Source organism: Zingiber officinale, chromosome 2B (assembly GCF_018446385.1).
Source record: "Zingiber officinale cultivar Zhangliang chromosome 2B, Zo_v1.1, whole genome shotgun sequence".
NCBI classification, from domain to species: Eukaryota; Viridiplantae; Streptophyta; class Magnoliopsida; order Zingiberales; family Zingiberaceae; genus Zingiber; species Zingiber officinale.
Window position 1 is genome coordinate 130,537,426 of NC_055989.1, and position 17,092 is coordinate 130,554,517.

The 17,092-nt window shown below is 35.7% G+C and overlaps 3 protein-coding genes across 9 annotated transcripts in view; 2 read left to right on the forward strand and 1 right to left on the reverse strand.

Moving 5' to 3' along the window:
* LOC122047205 (dol-P-Man:Man(5)GlcNAc(2)-PP-Dol alpha-1,3-mannosyltransferase-like) overlaps positions 1-6,346 on the forward strand; it is a 77,841-nt gene extending 71,495 nt beyond the window's left edge. For 2 of the 5 annotated variants that reach the window (XM_042608322.1, XM_042608324.1), the window contains 11 exons: positions 656-724; positions 1,435-1,592; positions 1,709-1,775; positions 1,885-1,938; positions 3,213-3,301; positions 4,212-4,328; positions 4,597-4,703; positions 4,783-4,861; positions 4,976-5,032; positions 5,102-5,176; positions 5,369-5,931. In XM_042608322.1, the coding sequence (XP_042464256.1) occupies positions 656-724; positions 1,435-1,592; positions 1,709-1,775; positions 1,885-1,938; positions 3,213-3,301; positions 4,212-4,328; positions 4,597-4,703; positions 4,783-4,861; positions 4,976-5,032; positions 5,102-5,176; positions 5,369-5,468 (972 nt within the window). In that variant the 3' untranslated portion in view covers positions 5,469-5,931. Of the gene's footprint in view, positions 1-655; positions 725-1,434; positions 1,593-1,708; positions 1,776-1,884; positions 1,939-3,212; positions 3,302-4,211; positions 4,329-4,596; positions 4,704-4,782; positions 4,862-4,975; positions 5,033-5,101; positions 5,347-5,368; positions 5,932-6,226 lie in introns of those variants that run through there. The other 3 variants (XR_006130495.1, XR_006130494.1, XM_042608325.1) reach the window with 3 other exon arrangements.
* A 2,198-nt stretch (positions 6,347-8,544) lies between these two features.
* LOC122047201 (nucleobase-ascorbate transporter 6-like) lies at positions 8,545-12,788 on the forward strand. Its single transcript, XM_042608320.1, has 15 exons — positions 8,545-8,678; positions 8,786-8,995; positions 9,334-9,431; positions 9,576-9,752; positions 10,133-10,233; positions 10,416-10,491; positions 10,603-10,662; positions 10,740-10,924; positions 11,229-11,325; positions 11,443-11,529; positions 11,608-11,666; positions 11,757-11,848; positions 11,930-12,007; positions 12,088-12,248; positions 12,330-12,788. The coding sequence occupies exons 2-15, from the start codon at positions 8,836-8,838 to the stop codon at positions 12,546-12,548; spliced, it is 1,650 nt and encodes a 549-aa protein (XP_042464254.1). The 5' UTR covers positions 8,545-8,678; positions 8,786-8,835; the 3' UTR covers positions 12,549-12,788.
* LOC122047200 (potassium transporter 6-like) lies at positions 12,732-16,902 on the reverse strand. 3 transcript variants are annotated; one of them, XM_042608317.1, is made up of 10 exons: positions 16,645-16,902; positions 16,211-16,332; positions 15,619-16,123; positions 15,483-15,536; positions 14,888-15,148; positions 14,758-14,810; positions 14,551-14,674; positions 14,229-14,483; positions 13,726-14,132; positions 12,732-13,490 (listed from the first exon to the last, which is right to left on the reverse strand). In XM_042608317.1, exons 2-10 carry the CDS (start codon positions 16,265-16,267, stop codon positions 12,855-12,857), a joined length of 2,352 nt encoding a protein of 783 aa, XP_042464251.1. In that variant the 5' UTR covers positions 16,268-16,332; positions 16,645-16,902; the 3' UTR covers positions 12,732-12,854. The 3 variants fall into 3 exon arrangements, with proteins under 3 accessions (XP_042464251.1, XP_042464252.1, XP_042464253.1); XM_042608318.1 differs by having other exon boundaries at positions 15,619-16,120; positions 16,211-16,902; XM_042608319.1 differs by having other exon boundaries at positions 14,229-14,441; positions 16,211-16,902.
* Positions 16,903-17,092: the final 190 nt, after the last annotated feature.

The window sequence follows — 17,092 nt, forward strand, 5'->3', positions numbered from 1 at the left end:
GTAGATATGTTATTTACATTATTGATCATGCAGTTATAGTTTCCTTAAGCTCATTTTCTCTTTTGGTCCTCCATATTATAAATTAATTATGTTCAATATACTTAAGAAAAAAATTGATGGAATAGTTAGGCTGGAAGGATAAGAAATTCCTTTAGGTTTTGAATATCTTGGATCAATTATTTAACAAGAATGGAATATTCAATGCAAGTTCACTTGCCGGTGATGTTATCTTGCATACAGTTCAATGCAATAGGAAATGAATCGATTAGATTTAAATATTGCCGGTGATGTTGTCTTGCATAGAGTTCAATGCAAGGATGAGATAAGGTTCATGCAGCCACTCCCAAATAATTGGGATAAATATAATTGATTGATGATGGTGATAGGGATATCCATGCCTTTCGGCAATCTTATGAGATATGTGAATTGCCATATCTAATTATTTTAGGAGCTACAAACAATGAAAATATCTTCCTAGGAAAATAAGTGAAAAAAACTCTGTTTCTCAGTTCTTTCAAGGGTCAAACTGATCAGGCTTTTACTTATTTACTTACCATTAGAAGGGCTATTAAAAAGTTTGCTTGTGGTCTTCTTACACACATGATGAAATATTAGTGTGATTAATTATGTTCTTACCATTGTTTACCTCTTGCAGATCTTGTTTGGCATTCTTTATATAATAAACCTGGCGGTTATTTTCTTCATCTATATAAAATCAGATGTGGTATGAAAACTCTTGAGAGTTTATTACAAGAAGTTACTTATGTCTTTGTTACCTCTCTGTTGTTTTTGTCCATGTGCTTCATATAACAATTTTGATATGTTTGTGGTTTATTTACTGAAATTCAATTTGGCTGTCTCATACGATATGCATTTTTTACCTCACTTATGTAGCTGAACTACTAGATCTTTTTTCTGTGCGTCAGCATATTTATGTTATTTCATTTCTTAGTCTTAGTGTATGAATGTCTTCTATGCTGGGTGATGTCTCTAACTAAACCTTTTTTCTTATTTAGAATCTTAAGGCAAAACTTGGTCTTCATTTTACTGGTTTTGTTTCTGTTGTTGTTTTAACTGGTAGCACAAATTGTCTTGCATACTCCATGAGAGTAATAGCATTATATTTCTTGTTTTTCATTGAAATTTATGACACAAGCTAGATTGGGACATCTTTGCTAGCATTTATGTATCATTGTCAGTACTGGTTAGTGGAAAATATGTATCAAATATATAAAATAAATCACAGTTATATTATATAGAAATCATTGTTGATTGATCCTTGAAAAAAATTTAGATCAGATGAATGCAAAGGATAATTATTAAACTGGATTTTATGCATCATAAAATAAGTTCCTCACATCTGACTGTTTTACATGCATTTCCGTCTCTATGATTATTTTCTATGCCACCTTTGATCTTTGAATATTTTGACAGCTTCCATGGTGGGCTTTCAGTCTCCTTTGTTTGTCAAAGAGGGTGCATTCCATTTTTGTTCTTCGTCTGTTTAATGACTGTTTTGCAATGACTTTGCTTCATGCTTCTCTAGCTTTGGTTCTATGTCAAAAATGGCATATGGCTTTGATTATTTACAGGTACACACTTTTTTTATCTGTCAAATATCATAAGCAATAGTAAATGAGGTTTATGACTATGATGGTTGATGTCTATTTGTGTTTTGATCTTTCACATTTGCCTTTTGTCTCTGTAGTGGATCTGTGGCAATTAAGATGAATGTTCTTCTTTATGCACCACCTCTGTTTCTGCTCATGTTGAAGGTATACAAATATGCTCCTGAAGATCCATTTATTAGATATTTTGGTTCATCTGTAATCTGTTGTTGCTTATTGATAGTTTTCTGTTGTTAATTTGAGTATCATGCTGTAGGCTCTTGATATTAAGGGCGTCTTTTCTACCTTGTTTGGTGCTGCACTAGTGCAGGTATCAGTCTATGAATCTACATGTTTTTCTTTACCATATCCTTCAAAGTGTAAATTTCTTGTTCTACTTCTACACATTTTAAAAATTTGGATTATTACAATCTACTTAATATTGGAATCTCTTCCATAAAATATTTTTTCTTATTCTTTTCATGTTGCTCTTTCCTGTACTGGTATTCTTGAATTGGCTTTAATTCATCCATATCAGGTTTCACTTTTTAGTGAAATTTTATATTTCCGAATTTGTCTCTCTCCTTGAAAGGTCCTTTACAGTTTACCCACTAAGGAAATTTGGCCATTAGTATTCTGTTTACTGTTTGAATGAACTGAATTGTCACATTTGACATGTACCTGGTACTAAGTTACTCACTGCAGTTTAAGATTTTATGCTCTCTTCTTCATATAAAGTTACTTTGATGCAATATCTAAATCTGTAAAGAAAGGGAGCTAAGAATTTGTTTCTCATCTTCCATTTTCTATGTAGATGTTAATCCTTGCGAAAACTGAAATTTTCTCGCTATTTCTTTTGTCATTTACCCATTAAATTACAAAACCTTTATTGTTTTAAGCCCTGATATATATTACTCTGTTTACTTGATTTGTATTCCAGTTGTATAAGCCTAAGGTAGAAGTTGATAAGTCAATTTCACTCAAGTTGTGCTTGTTTCAGATGATATTGCGTATTTATATTATATAGTTGTGGCAAACTAGGCCTAGAACTGAACTAAATGGATATGTTAGGTCCAAATCGCATCTTAACTATGATAACTTGTCACCTTGCTGGTTAATTTTCTGGCATCATGTGAGTTTTCTTTCCAAGTTCATGTCGAAAGATGCCTGCTTGTTGATAGAGGAGAAAGATAACCAATCTACTACAAAGAAACAATTTTTTCATTGAGATCATTTTCAGAGTGATGAATTAGTTATTTACTTATTTATTAATAGCTATTCAGTTCTATTTGAATTCTTTTTTCCAATAAGAGTCTGCCCATATATGACCTTAGTTGTATAGTGATAATTTTGTGATATTGGTGTAATTACTTTGACTTAAACCAGCCTTTGATGTTCCTTATAGTGCTATCACCTCAACAATGCTTAGTTTTCTAGATTTATCTATACTTATTTATTATTTTATGCCTTCATCTCTTTATAAAATAATAATTTGATCACTTGAACTCTGGTTTTTAAGAGTTTGATGCTCTTTCAACTCAATGCTTAGCAAACCACTTATGGATTTACATTTCCCTTCTTAACAATTAAATGGTGAATTTGCAGATCATATTGGGCTTACCTTTCTTGCTGACATATCCAGTTGAGTACTTATCAAGAGCCTTTAACCTTGGACGTGTCTTCATTCATTTCTGGTGCATATTCAATCTTGACAACCTTAGATATTTCCAGTATAATTGATTGTCCTAAAAAATAAATTTATACTTTCTTTATAACATATTCCATTGCTAAGTTACAACTTGTAGAAGCGAAGACACCACCTTAGTAGACGAATACAGGCAACATAAACACTACATAGTTTAAAATTGTATAATTTCGCCATTAGCCCAAAAATTGATATAAAATTTTAAAAATTTTACACTACCCTCATAATCATAGATTTTTAATTATATTTTACCCTTACATATTTTCACATAAAATTGTACTTTACATTTCATTTATAATCTAAGTCATTATCTCTTAATGCTAAATTATTTAATGATAACAAATGATTATTTAAGATAAGGATAATCATTTTATTTAATTAATATAATTTTGGGTGTTGATAATTGGTTAATTTCTTTGGTACTATTAATTTGTTGTTTTTTGTAGATATATTTATATAATAATGGAGTTAGGCAAGATTTTCTATCGTTTACATTAGTTTTACTATGAAAATGAATATTTTAAATCAAATATTTTTTATTTTTATTTAAAAAAATAGTGTAGAAAGTGAATGTTTGTTTGCCAAATAAGATTTTATAATTTTCATCTCTTTCAAAACGTTTTTGTTTGATATAGCAAACAAATGTTCATTTTTGTACATGCTGATATTAGGTCCCAATTATGTTAGGTTGGTAATGAATATTTTCTTGTCCTGGAGATTACATACTGAATGTGCTGATATCCTTATCCGTGGAGATTATTTTGGGCTCCTACATCTTAATCACTAGTTTCTTCCAAGACATAGGAAAAAATGCTTTTAATGTTTGTACTTGTCGCGTGTGTTTCAGGATATTGATGGGGTTAGATACACACATAATTCTCATAGCATGATTTTTTCAGGTCTGTTAATTTCAAGTTTGTTCCAGAACAGATATTCGTATCAAAGGAGTTTTCCATTGCTCTGTTGGTTCTTCATCTCATGTTGCTTGCAACTTTTGCACAGTTTAGGTGGTCCAAGTGAGTGCTTAAATCTTTGTTCCTTCTTCTTTCATTCTGATCTTCTTATATCTGTTTGACCATGTACTAATATGCATCCTTCTCTAACAAGACTGAAACATTTTAATCTGAAATTAACTGTTTTCTGAGAATATCTAAAGTGCAGGAAGGATCATTTTACACAATGTTTTGCTTATAACATCTACAAATTACATTATCTATAGTTACTCAGAGTTGCAACATTTATGAAATACTAAAAGTCAGTGAATCCATCAACTTGCATTGGCAGGAGCGAAGGGCTTTTTATTCTCTTGAAGGTCAAAGTCAGTGATGCCTTATCATCTATTCGACGATTTCATTCCTATGAACCAAGAACCAAAACTCTTAACAAATCATGTATGCTTTAAATTTTTACCAAGTATTTTACCTTGTGTTTCCTTTGACTGAACATGCAAGTGGGCTGACATCCATCTAGATGTTGCTTCTGTTATGTTTACCGGGAATTTCATTGGCATAGTATGTGCTCGGTCCCTTCATTACCAGTTCTACTCATGGTGAGTCATTTTCAACCTATAATCTCTGCAACAAATACACAACCCAAGTATTTGCTGAGTCAAACAAATACTACTAAATTCTTACTCTAAGAAGAAATCTCTCTGCTGTTTCAGGTACTTCTACTCCTTGCCCTTCCTTTTGTGGATATCGCCTTTCCCTACACCTCTAAGGTTGGTTCTCGGCAAGATCATTCATTATAGACTCGTAATGCTTTTGATTGATATAATTTGTTTTTTCAGACTCATTTTGTTTGCTGGAGTGGAGCTTTGCTGGAACATCTACCCTTCAAATGTCTACTCTTCATGTTTATTGCTGTGTGTACACTTGTTCATACTCCTGGGTCTTTGGATCGCCCCTGTCGATTGTGAATATGCTACTCAAAAACCATCAGAGAAAAAAGAAGAATGATCATTCTTCCATTTTTTTTCCCTCTTTAAATTACGTCTGAACACAAAAACTGAGTGGAATTCAACAGATTTCTGAATGACTTTGTTTCCTTTGTCCAGCTTTAACCAGAAAGGAGGGGCAGAAGGCTCTCAATCAATGATGCTACAAGACATCATCAATATCCACCACCTCAATTATTATTATTATTTTTTCCTTTAATTTTTTTTTATCATTAATTATGATTATTTGTGGCAGTGGTGTCTGTTGCAGAAATCATGGCCTCTACCTTTCATAGAATTCAATTGAATCACACACAGCCACTCAACAGGTTGCCATTGGGCAACCTGTCCCAATTCCCAAGGCAAAGTAAGTGCTAATGGTAATTTATTGGAATGATTAGGAAGCACAAACAATGGTGTTAGAGAGAGACCAACTTCAACCTCATTGAGAAAATAGACCACTCCCTCAATACATTCTTATCTATTGGCTAAGGCTCTAAGAGTTCACTATGGTTGAGGAGTCAATTCATGGCCATAAATTTAAAGGATGCCTTGCGTTGATTGTAGGGCAAAGACAGAATTAGGCAAAGGAGTTGATTGATTGAAGTACTCAAATTGAGTTTGCCAAAGATATTAAATGTATTAAGGTGATTGAATGGAGTAGGTTGGCTTGCCATGGTGAAGTGGAATAGTTGAGTAAATCAAGTTAGTCTACTTATAATGATTTGTTTAGCTCGCAAACTACTACGGAAAGGAGAAAAATTGAAAAAATGTTTAAAAAATTGATAAGTATTCTTTTAATTTGTGAAGAACACTTAAAATATATGGATGAAAATATTGAAAATAATAATTTATTTAAGGTTGGATTTGAATTCTATTGTATTGAGAATTTCCTTGATCTTTTTTCTTTTCTCTTTTTATTTCTGTAGAAAGGAGAGAAAAAGTGTCACTAAAATTTTTTTTATCATTCCCTTTTAGGAGATCCCTAATCACATGATAGAAAGTGAGTGAAGTTGGAAAGAAGAGAGGATCTATGCTTGTAGCAGTCGAATCGCAAGAGAGGAGTTTTTAGGGAGGAAAAGAAAAGGGCAAAAATAAATGACCTTTTATTGTAAAAAAAAATGCTAATTAAAAAAAAAATAAAAAAAAAGATGTTTATTTTATTTCTATTTCTATTTCTAAAACACTCTTGTGCTAATATTATTATAGAGAATCTTTAATTCACTTGGATGTGGTTTATCTGATTTTATAAAAATTTCACCTGCCACCAAATAATATAGATGGAATAGAAGGAACGATCCATGGGAATTTAACTCTGTTGGGAAAACTCATCCTTATACTTACTAGGGTTTGTTCTATGAGTGTCGTGTTCAAAATTATTTAAATATTATTCAAATATTGAAAAAAAATATTTTAATTTGATTAAAATTAGTATAACTTAGATTAAAAATAGACGAATATCATTGGATTAAAATTACTATAATAGGAACATATTAGTCAAAATTGTTATAAAGTAGATTAATTTTGAAATAGTTGATAAAAAATATTTAAAGTAATTTTAGTTAAAGCTATTCTAGTTGTAGTTGTTTTAAAAATAATCAATGTGTTTTTTTTATAATTTAAGTATACAACTCTTACATTAATTCTGAAAATCACTATGAAAATCTATAGTAAATATGAAAAGTACATATCATAAATGGTTTAAATATCATAGGCACATGATGTACCCTATGAAAAATTTGAAATGTTTTTGCATAAAAAGTATGTCCTACTTTTTAATATAATGTTGAATTAGATAATATCATTTTATATGATCAGTTCGATGTTATAGAAATTTTCTATTGGTTGATAGGATAAATTAAGAAATATTCATGATGGATAACTCATAAGTTCAATATTATATGATTATCTGTCTCATTTAGAGAAAAATCCTTATAAATATATCATAGCTCAAATATTACATATATTTGAGTAATAATTTGATGTCCTTTTATGTGACTGACTATAGTTTTAGAAACGTATTTATTATTATTATTATTATTATTTAGTAAAAATCGAGCATTCTTATTATCACAATGATTGTGATGAAAAATAAGCGGAAAGGAAAAGCAAAGAAAAATAGTTGAGTGATGTAAAGACATTAATGATCGAGAAATCTAGTGGGCAAAGAGACATCAATTAAATTTCTGAGGTGGAAGTCGAATACGATAGGTCTACTACTCTACTTTTTAGGACCGATTTATATTTTTTAAAAAAAAAATTGATTGTAATACGTTTATTAATTTTGAAGTACTTAGTTATCTGATATTTTATTTTATACAATATTTGATAATCGGTCGTGGAAACTCTTCTTTCTTATGTTATTAATCCATTTTTTTAATTTTTATCGAATTATTATTTTTATATAAATAAATGTATAAAATGTAAAATACTAATATAATTATAAATATTAAATTAAAATATTAATTAATATTATATATAGTAAGTGAAAAGTAAAAATAAATAAATTGACAGTGGAGTCATAAAAAAATTATTAAAAGAGTAAGATTTTTAACTTTTGATATGACAGAATATCAAATTCAATAAAAAATTTATGATATCCTTAATAGTCTTTCTCCTATATTTAGAAGGAATATTTTTCTAAATATCCCTAATTTTAAATATTCTTCATTTGAAAAGTACATTAGGGGGAGGAGATTTAAAATCACAGTTAGTAATAAAAAAATAAAAATATATATTTAATGATAGGATTTAGAATATTTAAGAATAATATTTCATAAATATTTAATTTATGGGATATTTGATTCTTAATTTAGAATATTTAAAAAAGTGAGATATTTATTTTATAATATTGACATGAGGACTATAAATATTTTAAAGAAATACCTTATACAAGCTTGGCCTTTTGTCACTTAAGGCGGGCCTATGCCCGAAGAAGATAAACGAGGACTTATTTCGCTTTAATCAAACAACCTTTTAAAAAGGGATAAATCGAAACATTATTACACCTACTCTTTATATATAAAATTGTGAATCAAAGATCAATCTACTTTCATTCCATTAAAAATCCGACAACAACAACAAAATATTCAGCTTAAAATATTATCGTTAATTATTTTTCCTAGGATTTTACTCTTTTAATAAAATATTAGAAAATCAAATATTATTTTTATATTGTATTTTGGTAGTTGCCAAAGAACGTACGCATCATGGGGAACGTGTCATGCATGTGTTCTTCGATCAACATTTTTTTTCTTGCATAATTAATTTCGTCGATTTATTCCATTTTTTTAATATTTATTATCTTCTTCTAAATTCTCCTCCTATCTCTTTCCTCTCCATCAATGCTCTTGCTCTCTCCTTCTTCTTCACTGAAGCAAGCAAGCGAGCAGCCGACAGCATCCTTCATCTCCACCCAAATTTGATCTTTGTATCTTCGCCAATTTCAAGTTTTTCCCGTCTATTTCTTTTAAAAATCGATTTTTTCTTGAGATCCATTGTTTTTTTTTTTTTTTGTTTTTGCTTCGTTGCGGTCAGTTTCAGTGGTGATACATAGTGAATCCCGAATTGAACCAGTTTGAGGTGAGATGGCCAAAGGCGAGGGAGGCGGCGGCGGCGGAGGAGGAGGAGGAGCCGGTGGAGGTGGCGGTGGCGGCGGAGCGCCGAAGACGGATGACACGGCGCCCCACCCGGTGAAGGAGCAGCTACCGAATGTTTCTTTCTGCATCACCAGCCCTCCTCCATGGCGTAAGTTTAGGTTAAATACCAACCGAGAATGATGGGATTGATACTTTATTTTATTGGAAGAATCTTGCAACTTTTTTTTTTCTGATTCCTTGATGCATTCTGATTTTGTTCTCATCCTTTTCACAACTTTTTTATGCTTAAACTGTACGATTATTGATTCATTGCCTGCTGGATTTTGATATTTTGGGGCTTTCGTTGTTCTTAGCTTTTGATTGTCAAATCAAAGACCTCGTTGCTTTTAGATTAAGAATCTTCTTCTGAAGTTAGAATAATTCCAAATTAGTTGTTATTGTTTTTCACAAACTAATAGATGAATTCCAAAATTCTGAATCATGCAGCTGAAGCTGTTCTTCTTGGATTCCAGCATTACCTGGTCATGTTGGGCACCACAGTTATCATTCCTACCATTCTTGTTCCTCAGATGGGTGGTGGAAATGTGAGTCCAAACCACTTTAACTATTTCATAATTTGAGAGATTTACTTTATCAATCGAGTGTTAAGATCCATGTAGATGATTGTTGTTACTCTATCTGCTTAATCTTGATCATGTCCTAATCTGAGGGTCACTTTCGATAAGCAGGATGAGAAAGCTAGAGTGATCCAAACACTACTCTTTGTGGCTGGATTGAACACACTCATACAGACAACTGTTGGAACTCGGTTGCCTGCCGTGATTGGAGGCTCATACACATTTGTTGTGCCAACTGTCTCGATAATTTTGGATGATCGGTTCAGCCACATTGTTGATCCACACGAAGTACGTTTTCCAACATTAAAATTTTCCAGCTTGCATCAAGTTCATAATTTAACAACATGAGAGATTGTATTTTACTACTATCATGAGAACATGTAGACCACACCTACACTAAGATTATCAAGAATCAAACAACTAATATGCTAATACTAGTCATGAATTGGCCTATGGATAATTCGGTATGTGAGAATCATGCAATAACTCCTTTGTGAGGATACTAACCGCAAAATCTTACGGGTATGTAATGGTGAGCAGAAAATGCAAAGATTCTCCCTCGGATAAGTGAATTGAGAAAAAGATTCTCATTGTTTTTTGAATGAAAACCAAGGTGATGCAGCAAAACAGAATAAGTAATTTTGGATTGCAAAATTCTTGGCTTGCAGAGATTTCGGAGGACAATGCGGGCTACTCAGGGTGCTCTTATTGTTGCTTCCATCATTCAGATGATTGTCGGTTTTAGTGGATTCTGGAGGGTTGCAGCAAAGTATGGAGTTGAACACTTTTGTGCATAAGTTTTGTTCTTTATGTAAAAAGAATTGTTTCATCCAAAAGTTATGATTGTGTTAGTAATTTTACAAAATTAATCAAATAACCCCGTATTGTGTTTCTGAAATTTATCCTTCAGTTTAAATTTGTCTAATTCCTAGTATATATATTTAACTGTAGACATTTAAGCCCTCTTTCTGCTGCGCCACTGGTTGCTTTGGCTGGCTTTGGCCTCTATGAACACGGTTTTCCTGGAGTAAGATTTCGCCATTATCATTCTTTCTGAAGATTTTAAATGGCTTCATTTCGATGTAGTCGTTCTTAATTTTTTTTACTCTTAATGAATCAATTGCTGACAATGATACAGGTTGCAAAATGTATTGAAATTGGACTTCCACAGCTAATAGCACTAGTAGCATTGTCACAGGTATAGATTTGGACAACTCTTTGGAGATTCTCTTAAAGCCTTAGTTTTCGGATTCATTAAAATTCAATTTCTTGCAGTATGTGCCACATTTCCTACATGTGAAGAAGGATATATTCGACCGGTTTGCAGTCATATTCACTGTTGCAATAGTATGGTTCTATGCTTACATCCTCACCATAGGAGGTGCATACAGGCATGCCGCACCAAGAACTCAGCTACATTGTCGTACCGATCGCTCTGGACTTGTTGGCGGATCTCCATGGTAGTGTCGAGTTGCCTATCTTTTTTGTTGTGTTTTGCACCATAAGGTTACTCCAATTCGACATCCTAGGAAATGAGTTTCGAGTTAGATTTTTTGCTAAGTGAGCATAAGAATGTGCATATATGCCTCCCTGAACTGCAGCATCGCTGTAATCTTGGGACCGCCACTGCAGCTCTCATATCAAGTTCATTTTGTGAATGTTTTAAAACAATTGCTTCGAACTGTCACCATGCGTTGGTAGAAGAAATATTTATGTTCATGAGACCTTTTTATCTATAACTAGATTGGCCTTCTACTCGTACAGGATAAGAATACCATATCCTTTCCAATGGGGGAGACCAAGTTTCAATGCAGGTGAATCTTTTGCGATGATGGCAGCTGCATTCGTTGCTCTTGTAGAGGTCTTCTATCACGCTTCTCTCTTTCTTTCCTTCGAGTTACCTTACTAAACTCTCATATAGTAAACTTTGTCAAATCCAGTAGCTAAATATGTTTGAACATTTTACTTCACGATGTAGTCAACTGGTACTTTCATTGCGGTTTCGAGGTATGCAAGTGCCACACAGATTCCCGCTTCAGTTCTAAGTCGAGGTGTCGGTTGGCAGGTATTGAAACTAACAATTGCACCTTATGAAATTTATGAAAGATGTGATACTAGTTTCGACTTGTTTGTTTAATTCCAGGGAGTTGGAATATTGTTGGATGGAATATTTGGGACGGCAAATGGTTCCACTGTGTCCCCGTAAGGCGATAGATTCACACAATCTTAATGAAGATTATGCTTAAATTTTAGACTGATGAACTGATTACCTAACACTATTTCTTGATGCAGTGAAAATGCTGGTCTGTTAGCATTAACTCGTGTTGGCAGTCGAAGAGTTGTTCAAATATCTGCAGGCTTCATGATTTTCTTCTCTATTCTCGGTGAGTCACTTGACTTTGCTTTGATATGCGATTTCTCGCTGATAACTTTTAAGTCCTGCCAGCAAAATTTGGTTTTTGCAGGCAAATTTGGAGCTGTTTTCGCATCCATTCCACTGCCAATTGTTGCGGCTTTGTATTGCCTTTTCTTTGCATATGTCGGTATGTCTCATCACTCTAATTTGCAACTTTTTTTTTCTTTTTTTTTTCCTTACACCAAATTTGTTTATGTGCTCTAACAGGAGCTGCAGGTCTTGGCTACCTTCAGTTCTGCAGCCTCAACAATTTTAGGGTGCTATTCATCCTAGGGCTCTCGGTGTTTCTTGGCTTCTCGGTCCCTCAATACTTCAAGGAGTATACGTTAGTCGCCGGCCATGGCCCTGCACACACTAATGCCAGATGGGTAATGCTTTCTGTTTTGATCAAGATGCAACTGAGCTTGTTTCCTGTATTCAATTGTTAATAAACCAGACTGTCTCTCCAGTTCAACGATATTGTCCATGTGATATTCTCCTCGGAGGCGTTTGTTGCGGGCTTGGTTGCATATTTCCTCGACTACACTCTGAACAAGAACGATAAAGACATGAGGAAAGAAAGGGGTTACCATTTTTGGGACAAGTTTAGGACCATGGACAAAGACCCAAGAAGTGAAGAGTTTTATAAATTGCCATTTAATCTTGATAGATTCTTCCCATCAAACTGAATGCAGAGTTTCGCGAACAGCTTAAACAATCAATCGGATCCAGGTGTGTGCTTTTCTTACATTGTTTGTAGATGTCTATTTTGTGTATTCCGATAGGTAAAGCTACATGTTATCTTCCTATTTCACTTCTGTATCGTAAAGGATAAATGTTTGGGATTATTACTTCTACCTTGGCCCCTATCATTTTTAACATGTAATTGTTTCCGTGATACTAAAAGATCTACCGAAAACAATTCCTCTCATGCTGAAACTGAATACCTATGTGAATTTACACTGACAACTGTGATGTACATTCTCATTGAGCACTCAAACATTGTAAACCATTCCGACTTCTAAAGTAGATGCATGAGGAATGTTCACCGCATAGGCAGGCCCCCTGCAATTCCTCCTTAAGAAATCATACCCGATATCGATCGCAAATCTCTTGATCAAACCGGATCCGCTCTTTGCCTTCAACTCGGTGTGCCCCAAAATGAATGCCATCCCGGCTTCCCTTGCTTCCATCAGCTCCTGAAGTTCCTCCCTCTCGCTGGTACTGATATGCGAGGGGCTCTCAGGCAAAACAAATCTCACCTTCTTCCTTCTCACAACTGGTGATTGTATCTCCCTCGAGTTCGAGGGACCAGCTGCATCATCTGGATTCATCTCTTCTTCTTCACATAATCGTAGTCCAGCTCCGACCACTATCATTTTATCATTGTTCTTTTCTGGTCGTTCGGGTGTTCCACTCGCATGGGAAATGTTGAACTGGATGAACTCAGCGATGCTGCAGATTAAGTCCTTCTCGAACTCGATATCATCCCTGTGCACATCACGGTAGCCATACCGCAAGATGCACCTGTATACCCTGTATTCTTTCGGGCCAATTCTTCCCACAAGGAATCGCTCTTCCGGTCGGACATAAGGCACTGGGACAGACTTGATGCATAGGAACACAAGGACCTGCAGAAATGAAGTATGTCATCGAGCATTTTTCAGTTTGTCCCAAACATAACATCCAGTATCACTTTGCTCTCTAAGCACTTTGTATATTGAATGTAGGATGATAATACCAACTTCATCGATAAGCAAAATACCTTACGAGCATGGGAAAGTTATAACACACCATAAAGTTTAGCACCGAACAGAATTTTCGATCGAATAGCTAAAACAATACATAGCATAACTTGTAGCTGACCTGGTGAAAGGCTGGGAGATTGGTGAGAAAGTGTGAAAAGATGACTGGAATTCCTGATACAAGTTCAGAATGGATGAGGCCAATGCCTCGCACACGAACAATTCCGAGATTAGGGCCGAGACCAAGGAGCCAGTCGATGGAGACCTTATTTTGGAGGTCGACTTCGTGCATTTTGAGTGTGCCGTAGTGCCATACATACATAATTATCATGAAGACGAACGAAAGGGCAATTGGGACCCAAGCTCCTTCTAAGAACTTGATGAGGGATGCAGAGAAGTACAATGTCTCAATCGACCCAAAGAAGAGGATGAAACATACAGCGAAAAAGATGCTCCTGTGCCAACATAAAACTATCACAAGGGCCATCAAGCAGGTTGTAACCAACATGACGGTAATCACAGCTAACCCTGTAATCAAAACCACAAGATAACGCAAGAAACACCGAGGCTCAAAGAATTTCTCGCAAATGAACTTGAGACCAAACTGGATTGGGCATAACATACCTGATGCATTGCCCAGGCGCCTCGTGTCTCTGAAACCAACAGTTACGGCGAGGCACAGCGTCATTAACATCCAATTGATTCCCGGAATGTATATCTGTCCATGAAATTTCGACGAAGTATGAACGATCTTCACCCTAGGGAAGCAGCTCAATGCAGAGCACTGCTTGATGATCGAGAAGGTACCAGTGATAACAGCTTGGCTTCCGACAACAGCTGCCAATATAGCAATTGCCAGAACTGGCCACCTTAATTTCTCTAACAAAATAGTTTGTCGAGTTAGACAACAACATTAACGATAATCTTTCAGATATAGCGTCAGTACCTGGCACAGATACATAGAACCCGATATGGTAGTCACTTTCTATAATATGATGTTTCGATAGATAAGCAGCTTGTCCCATGTATGCAAGGATCAAGGAAGGATAAATCATGGAAGTAAAAGCAATCTGCTTGAAAGTACTATATATGTTAGAGATAACTAGTCGATATATCATTCACTCATCTAGAATCTCAATGCCTCGACCCTCACCTGTATCGATAACTGTGAAAAATGCCCCAAGTCAGCATACATAGCTTCAGAACCTGCAAGAGCAATGGAAGAATCAAATGTGATCCATGTATACGATTAGAATTGAATGGAAATAGATAAGTTTATACACCTGTTATGCACAATAGTATTCCTCCCAAAGACATCCAACCTCCTCTTTGAGTTTTCTTCAGAAATTTGTACATGTAGTAGGGAGAAAGAGCTTGATACACATGAGGGTTCCAGTGAAAAATGTTGTAAACACCGATCGCGCTGATGCATATGAGCCAAGTAACGACGATCGGTGCAAACAGAAAGCCAACCCGATGTGTGCCATAGTGTTGCAGGGCAAACAAAGCAACTAATATGGCACATGCAACAGGAACCTCAACGTCTGCAAGTTGAAAGATCAGTCTTAAGTTCTCACAGCTCTGTTGTAGGAACATAAATTTCAGTTTTTTATCGCAGCAAAAGCATATGAAATTTCGGTTTCAGAGATGTGTTCAATTGGATTTCTGAGATGTGTAAGTGTTGCTCACTGGTCTACTTATCAACAGTGGATATGTAAGGATTGTGAAAAAGAAAAACTACAAACTTGAAATTAGTTGTGGAATGAATCTCTTCCCAACATTTCCAAATTTGTTCTGCTAGTTGATTAGGGTTTTAGTGATCAGATGAGAAGTAATTGCAAAAGACAAAGAACATATTAATGGTGAGATTTGGCTTACACTTGTGTTGTTCCCTGGACATGGACAACTCAAGGCCTGAAACAGCCGAGAAAACTGTAAAGAGATCACTTTTCGGTCAGGGATTGGTCAAGAACCCTAAAAAATGGAGAGAATTCAATGAATAGCCAGGAATTACCAGAAATTGCAGGTGTAAGAACGCCGTCCCCAATTACCATGCAGGTCCCAATCAGAGCAAGGATCAATAACAAGCGCTGCAGCACCTGGTGCTTCTCGAGAAGCTTCTTTACCTTAGAGGCCGCCGCTGCGCCGCCCAGCGACGCAGCGGTGCCTCCGCCGTCCATCTTCTTGTACGTGGAGAGGTCCTCGTCGGCGAGTTGCCCGTTGGGCAGGAATCCGACGCGGGCGTGGCGGCAGAGGAGGGAGTAGAGCGCAAAGGTGCCACCTTCGCCATTGTCATCGGCGCGGAGCACGATACAGACGTACTTGAGAAGTGGAACAAGAGTGAGCGTCCAGAAGACGAAGGATAGCACACCGTAGATCTCCTCATTCGTCTCCGAGTGCTCGATGTCCTCCGCGAAGGTGTTCTTATACACGTACAGCGGCGACGTGCTCAGGTCGCCGTACACCACTCCCAAACTCTGATACGCCAATGTCACCACCGTCCACCACGAACCCTTCTTCTGCCACACCAGACTCATCAAACAAGAAGCAAAAGGGGGAAACCTGATCTTTTCATAGTTTCTCGAAGTAAAAAACTTGCAAAATACCTTTCCCAGGTCAAGGTAACTGCCGCCGCCGCCGCCGCCGCCGCGTTCGAGATCCATGCTTGAAGAAGTCAAGAACTCACCGAGCTCATTACAAACGCAACAGCTTCATCTTCACAGAATCACTGCCAAGATTGCATCTTTAGGGCCTCTGCCCAACGAAAAGCCATCAACAAGCAAGCAGGAAGACGAGGAGTTCATCTGGAGGTCAAGTGGGTGAGGAGGGAACACCTAAGGACGCTCTATATGGTGGAGAGAGCTAGGTCAAACAACGGGGTAAAATAAACAAGAGAAAAAGGGGGCGAGATTAGAATATTGCGAGTGAATGCGAGAGCTTAATTTAACAGAGCAGGTGAGGTCAATTGGAGCAGCAGAAACTATGGTTTCAGTTACAAATTGAGAGCGAAGGGAAGAAGAGGTAGCAGCCATTGAAAGACCTGCAGAAGGTGCGGCTGGTGCGTTGCGCTTCGCTGTGGTGGTACCATCTCCCACGCTTGCTGTCTCCCTGCTTGCTTTCCTGCTTTTGAGGGCATTCCAAGCTCAAGCTGAGCGGTGACGAGCTGGCATGAGGACGTGGAAAGCACTACGAGGAGCAGAGCAGAACAGAAGAAGAAGAAGAAGAAGAAGAAGAAGGAAGAAGAAGCCTTAGTCAACTGCAGCTGGGCAAATGTGCAGAAAAATACAATTTTAAAAAATAAAAATAAAAAATAAAAGAGATCTTTGTGACAAAAGAAGTTTGATTTGTGCGACTTTATTTAGATTTTTTTCAAATATATTTAAATGGTAAGTTTTAAATATAATTTATTATTCTTTGAAAAAGCAAATTATACCATTTTCTCTTACTAATTATTCATCATCATTAATGCAGAATATTTCCAATAACTA